This window comes from Penaeus monodon, chromosome 36 (assembly GCF_015228065.2).
Source record: "Penaeus monodon isolate SGIC_2016 chromosome 36, NSTDA_Pmon_1, whole genome shotgun sequence".
NCBI lineage: Eukaryota > Metazoa > Arthropoda > Malacostraca > Decapoda > Penaeidae > Penaeus > Penaeus monodon.
The window spans coordinates 34007466-34014965 of record NC_051421.1 but is presented as its reverse complement, the minus strand read 5'-3'; the positions used below and the strand labels follow the sequence as shown (position 1 = coordinate 34014965).

General features: G+C 37.0%; 1 protein-coding gene across 1 annotated transcript in view; it reads right to left on the bottom strand.

Annotated features, from left to right (window-relative positions):
• Positions 1–7500, bottom strand: part of LOC119595462 (alpha-1-inhibitor 3-like) — a 26515-nt gene that overhangs the window by 9826 nt on the left and 9189 nt on the right. The window contains 8 exon segments of the mRNA XM_037944586.1: positions 1–3; positions 355–498; positions 946–1161; positions 1606–1702; positions 2659–2816; positions 4153–4269; positions 4925–5163; positions 5550–5734. The exon segment at positions 1–3 is cut by the window's left edge and continues 201 nt beyond it. Coding sequence (XP_037800514.1) covers positions 1–3; positions 355–498; positions 946–1161; positions 1606–1702; positions 2659–2816; positions 4153–4269; positions 4925–5163; positions 5550–5734 — 1159 coding nt within the window.

The following is a 7500-nucleotide window of genomic DNA, read 5'->3' as shown; positions in this document are numbered from 1 at the left end:
CATCTAGGGGAGTGAAGGAAAATAGAGAAAACTGAAGTGATATATTGATTGCATTGTCTGTACGCAGACCAGAAGAATTAAATAATTCAGAAAAATGAAATGAGGAGAGAAGCATAATCAATGCATGGGAAGATGTATCAATAAATAAAGACCCAAGAGTAAAAATAGATAAACAATGCAAGGAAATATAAATGAAATAACACTCTAATTCTAGTTAAGAAAACAATGAAATAAAAAGACACAATATTAAAAAAGAAGAAAGACACGCATTTACACCCACGTCCAACCTCCCAGAAAACAGCTTACATAACAGAAAGGCAGGAAGAAACAGAAATCGAGCACAACCCAACTTACAAAAACCCTGTTAGTGTTCTCCGAAGACACGACGGCAGTGAACAGACCATCGTCAGCTGTTGTCATGTTCTTGCATTTGCCAGCTGCACACACTTCGACGGGGACGCCAGCTGCGGGGGACTTGTCAGGCAGGACAGCTTTTACCTTGAAGGAGAAGAGAACTTTCATTTTCTTTTGTCGATTTGCTGTTATCGTTATTATATTTTTGTATTTTTTGATAATCGCTATGGCTGCTTTATTGCTGTGGTAATTACTCTCATTTTCACAAATCATGATTGATAAGGATAAGGATAATGATCATAATAATGGTGATAACAGTAACAGTAACAGTATCGTAATGATAGTAATAGTGAAAAATAATGATATTATTATCATTAATACAGTTATAATTATGATTATTATTACAATCATTATAAGTATCATCACAATCGTTGTGAATATCACTATCATTATAATCATTATCATTGTTATTATGATGATCATGAAAATCATCATCATATTATTATCATTACCTTGAATATTATCTTAATAATGGTCATCGTTATCACTGTCCTTATTATCATCACTTATCACCACCGTCCCTCTCTTTACCTTCAGTGTATAAGGCAGGTTCGGCTTCTTATAATTGTCCACGTAGACGGTCTCGAAATTGACGGCCGTCCTCATAACGTTGACACTGGATCCGGCACTGAATGTGACACCAGTGCCCTCCTCTTCCACCACTGCAGAGGCTCTCAGGTTGTAAACGTTGCAGTCGGTGATGCGCATCTCCTCTGCAGTGATCTCGAAGTCTTTGCAACCCGTGATCTGTTGCAAGGAATGGATGGTGTTCAATGTGGGTGAAAGGAAAGGTTAAGGGAAGAGGAAAGGAGGGTTAAGGAGAGGTTGGATGGATGGATGGATAGATGGATGGATGGGTGGGTGGATGGGTGGGTGAGTTGGTGGGGGGTGGATGGGTGGGTGTATGGACGGATGAATGGATGAATAAATGTATGGATGAATTGGATTGAATGAATGAATGAACAAATAAATTCATGAATAAATGAAGTAGAGATTAAGTAAGTGAAAGTGGATGATACAATATGAATGACAGAGGAAGTGAACAAAGACACAGACATATAGAAAAGGAGAGAGAAAAATAGAGAAAAAAAATATACATACAAAGACAAAGGGAAACAAGACAAATAGACCCTAAAATAGACAAATTAAGGCACATTCTGATACAAATCAATGAACAAACTGAACACTCACTGTCTCATTCCTCGTGGCTTCAACTCGACACTTTCGTCTTTGATCATTGTTCACTGTGAAAGATACGTTGCCCTTCACTGGCTGTCCGAATGTGTACCTGGAGAAGAAGAAGAAGAAGAAAAAGAGTAAATAGATGAACAGGTGAGTAAATCTGTCCGCATCTGTACCTGGAGAAGAAAAAACTGTTAAATATATGAATAATGAGTCTCAAACATACGAGTAGATAAGGAATAAGTAAAATAGATGAATATAAGAGTAAATTCCGAAAATGTATCTGAAAAATAATAATTAATAATAATAATAATAATAATAATAATAATAATAATAATAATAATAATATTGATAATAATAATAAATAATAATGAGAGAAACATATGAACATATGAATCAATTCCGAAAGTGTATCTAAATAGAAATACAGATAAACAAGTAAAGTTGATGAAAGTGTATCTGAAAAAAAAGGTAAAATAGATTCATAGATCAGTAAATCTGTATCTAAAACAAATAAGCAAATAATGAATGAGTAAAATATATGAATACATAAGTAAATCCCGAAAGTGATCTAAAAAAATGAGTAAGATAGGAAAATAAATGAGTATTTTGAAAACAAATCTATATAAATGGATAAAACAACTAAACAGATGAGTAACTGAAAAAAATGGTAATTTCTGAAAGTGAATCTAAAAAAAAGTAAATAAATAAAAATAAAGAAAACACAATAAACAAGAAAACTATGAATAAATGAGTAATTTCCGAAGCCGTATTTGTCGCAAACAAAAATATATATGAATGTTTAAAAGTGATGAATAAACGAGTAAAGAGAGAGAGAAACGAAGATAGGTATATAGATACAAAAAAAAAAAACGCTATAAACACAAGTGAAGTGAATAAAAGAAAGACAAGATAAGATCAGAGAAGAGAGTCAAACAAACAAACAAAAAACAAGGAAAAGGGTGAGAAGGGATAAAAAAACAAACAATTTTCACCCCCCCCCAAAAAAAAAAAAGAGAGAAAAGAAAAGAAAAGAAAAGAAAATTCTCGCCAACCACTCACTTTGCACAGACGCTGAAAACGAACGACTCATCGGAAGCCAACACGTATTTTGGCGGAGTCATCTTGACCTCAAACCGCGGCAAGACGTATTCCTCGACCTTGAACCTGTTTGTGTTCGTCCTGCCGTCCTGACCCTTGACGTGGATGGTGTAGAAGCCCTGCCAATGCAAGCACGAGTCAGAAAGTGTGGTTCGGGGTTGCAATGTTGTCAGTGCAAGAGAAAGAAAAGGGATTTGTTTATATTCGTGTTGGAGAATTATGTAAGCAAGATAGGAAAATATAGTATTGATGTTCTCAGTCGTAGGATTTATGTACTATAGTTTTCACGGTATTTTCTGCGTAACCAGTAAGACAAAAGTCATTGTGATGGAACATTGTCTGGAAAACGTTCATTGCAGAAGGATACAACATCCAAACGTTAGAATCGATGTCACCATCAACAAGATATCTTGCCTTATAGTCAGCAGAGTAATATCTATGTTAGTATTTAAATTTAAATAAGTTTTTTTTTCTCTCATATAACACATCTTTAATTTCCTTTTCGCATTTTGTCGTGAACAGTAGAAAAAAACTATTATATTAGTGCACGATAAATGTACATAGACAGAATTTCGTCAGTTATACGAAAACCGCATATGATATACTGATAAAAAACATTTTCCATATACGATATTCGATGGTAGATATATCATCATAACAAATTTTGGTTTGTGGAAGACCGAATATACAATCCAAAAGAGCTATTTATTTTCTGTGTAAGTCTGTAGATAAACTGCTCTTCACCGTGAGCTAATTATGATAATATATCTACCATCTAAAAGCGTATATAGTACTTAACAGAATAGCATATACGGTGTTCGCATAACTGACGAAATTCTATGTCTGTAAATTAGTGATGTACATTTATCATGCTTATATATAACAGTGTGTAATATCATCTATATGTTTTGTCTTTTGTCTTCGATCTTGAGAATTAAAGATAGCATAAATTTTATTGTCATCTAATTAATTCAACAATTTCTACTTTACTAGTTCCTTCTTTCCTTTCTCCTTCTATCTCCCCTCTTCTTGTGGATATTTTTCCTTTTCTTTTCGTCTTCCTATCCTTTCTCTCTATTTTTATTCTCCTTTCCACTTCTCCTATCCCTTTCTATCCTCTGTATTTTCCTTTTTTGTCTCTCCAAGCCCTTCAATCTTCCTTTCTTTCATTGCACTTCTACCCTCTTCCTTCTCCCTTCCATCTCCCCTTTCCTCTCCTTTAGTCCACTTTCCTTTCCTCTTTTCCCTCTTTACTCCCCACCCTCTTTCCTTTCTTCATCCTCCTTCTCTCCCCATCCTCCTTCCTCTCCCCATCCTCCTTCCTCTCCCCTTCCTCCTTCCTCTCCCCATCCTCCTTCCTCTCCCCATCCTCCTTCTTCTCCCCATCCTCCTTCCTCTCCCCATCCTCCTTCCTCTCCCCATCCTCCTTCCTCTCCCCATCTTCTCTCATCTCACCTCCTCGGGTTCGTCAGCCAGCTGGAAGGTCAGGTGGACGAGACCGACTGATGTGGTGACGTTTTTCCACTGGGCGATGCGTGTTCTGGATGGCGTTGTGACCCAGATTTCCGGGTACTGAAAAGGCGATTGAGTAAAAGTTATATTTCTCACACACACACACACACACACACACACACACACACACACACACACACACACACACACACACACACACATATATATATATATATATATATATATATATATATATATATATATATATATATATATATATATATATGTGTGTGTGTGTGTGTGTGTATTGTTGTGTCTGTTGAATATGAAGTCTGATTGGTCGTTGTCTATTCGAATGTTCGTTAATTCTTATTCAAATGCTTATATATTGCATTTTACTAATAACTAACTAACATTCGAATAGACAATTTTGCAATTATTACTATCATTATCACGAATATTAGTATAATAATAAGTATTTTGGTCAATAACATTATGATAATTTCGAACTCTTTGTTTGTTGCCATTATTATAAGGAGTATTATCATTATCATTGTTGTCATTTTTATTATTACTATCATTATCATCCTTATCATGATTATATCTATTATTATCATTATTATCGTAATGTTTATTATCATTATTATCGTAATGTTTATTATCATTAATATCATCGTTATCCTTACTACCGTTATAATTATTATTATCATCATCATCCCTACTCCCATCACCACTTTAGCCTCACGATCCCTACGCTTATCACCGCCATCCTTACCGGCTCCAGTGCGACCTGAGCCTTGGACCCGTACACAGTGAGGGCTCTAAACTTGACCTCCTGACCTGGCTGGTACAGGTACTTGTCTGTCTGGATGAAGGTCAAGTTGTAGCTCCTCCTTAGCCTGATGTTTCGGGTCTCGTTGAGGTCAGCCCCGCCCACTTTGCCGATCAGATGAAGGTCACCTCCGTAGTCATCAGCTGGCTCGAGATTGATGTCCTCGCATTTCTCTGTCTTTCCTGTGAGTCGATAGATATTTATTGGGTAAAAAAAATCAATTGTCTATCTACCGTTATGAATTATACATCTAAATGTTTAACAGTATATATATAGAGAGAAATGAGAATGAAAGTGAAAAAGAGAAAGAAAATGGAAAAAAGAAAGAAAAAGTAGAGAAAAAGAACAAAAGAGAGAGAGAGAGAGAGAGAGAGAGAGAGAGAGAGAGAGGGAGAGGGAGAGGGAGAGAGAGAGAGAGAGAGAGAGAGAGAGAGAGAGAGAGGAGAGAGAGAGAGAGAGAGAGAGAAGACAGAGACAGAGAGAGAGAGAAAAGAACGAGGACGAGACACCAGAGAAAAAAAAGAGAGAGAAAACAGACAAAAGAGAAGCGCAAATGGCCTCAACTGACCTGCCGGGATCTGGATCGTGTGTCCCGCCAGGAGAGTGTTATTAACCCACTCGCCGCTCCTGTAGCTCCTCGAAGTCATGCTCAGGGTGACGCTGCCTTCAGGAGACGCCGGGTTGGGGACGTAGACGCACACTTGGTTCTCCTCTCCGGCCTTCCACTGCCGCGGGGTGGTGATGTAATAAGCTCTAGGGGGGGAGAAAGGGAAAAAGTTATTTCTCATTTTTATTCATTTGTCTGTTTTATCTTTTATGTCTGTTTGTTAATTTGATTATTATTCATTTATTTAGTAATCTATCGTTTGGTTCATTTATTAACTTATATATCTATTTATTTATCTATTAATCTATTTATATATATACACACTTTTTTGTGGGGGGATTAGATACTGTCGTGTAGTGTGTTTGATTTATTTATACAGTGGATTCTTTGGACTGGGAAGGAAGATTTTTTTCTTGGGAGGGGGAGGGGGGGCGGGCATTCTTTGGACCTAGAAGGATGGTGTTTTTTTTTTTTGTTTTTTTGTTAGATGGGCAGAAGTGGAGAGGGTATAAGGGACTGCAATTTTCTTAATAATGTAAGGTTTACTTTTATGACTTTCTTGAATTCTTATGATTATTATCATCACCCTTATTAAAATCATCACTAACATTACATTCATTACAATCATCATTGTGATTATCATCATTACTGTTATTATTATCCTTATCATTACTGTTAGCATTATCACTATTACTGTTCTGCATACAGTTATTATTCTCATTATTTCTAACACCATTATCATCATTTACAATCATTACCATTCTTACCACATTTATTATCATTATCACAGTATGTATTCTCACCATATGATTGATAACAATGCTAACAAAGACGAGCCCAGCCTCCTGTCCTTCCCCAGACGCCTTCCTCGCACTCCCAGCGGCCGTAGCGACCCACCCACGCATACGAAAACCCTCCCGCGAGCAACACACCTCGCGAATTATCATGTGTGGGACGCACTGGGGTTGGTCGGGGCGTCGGGAGGGCTGGGGTGACTTTCTCTCACTCTGGTTCTTTTCTCTCCGTATCTTTTCTGTTTTCTCTATTTTTTCTCTGTCTATTTTTTTTTCTTTCGCTATTTTGTTTCTGTCTATTCTGTTTATCTCCATTCTCACTATTTTTTTCTCTGTCACATCTGACTTGCCATTTCCTTTCCTCGCTGCCCCTTTCTTTCCTTTCTTTTCAGAGGCAAACGTATACTTTTATATATACATATTCATGTTTATACATGAATGCTTTAATTCACACTTGCATCACTAGTGCTCGACCCCCCCCCAAAAAAAAAAAATAAATAAATAAAATAAATAAAACGGAATAAAAAAAAAATGTTACGAATACACCTGGCCATGCACACCAATGGGTCAAGCATACACAAACAGACATTAAACACAGGCACTTACACACACAGGCGCAAGCACAAAGACACACACACCTACATAAAGCACGCAAGCACAAAAACACACACACACACACCTATACAAAGCACACGCACAGTTGATCGGTGCTGAACCAGACAAACCCTATTGCATCACCATCCCACGCTACATATAACAGCACAGTTGGCTGAGTAGTGGGTGCGGTGATTGCAAGAAAGAGAAATTGCATCATAAATTGCAGGTTTATTGCATGTTTCTTGCGTCCATTTCTAAATTTGGTTACCATGCTGTCTCCTGTGAAGAGGATTCGGTTAGCCTCGCCTGTTGCTTTTGTAAATTTTGTAAATGATTGTCACTCTGGCCTTTGTTGTCATTCATAGTGTTTGTGTCCCTGTCATGAGAGATATCGGTGAGTATTTTATGTGAATGCATGTAGTGTGTTTGAGAGAGTGAATGTCGATGCTACGTAGAAAGTGTTTATAAAAGGTCTCGTTATGAAAGTGAATTTTGGTATTCCGGGAAATTTCCGAAATGTT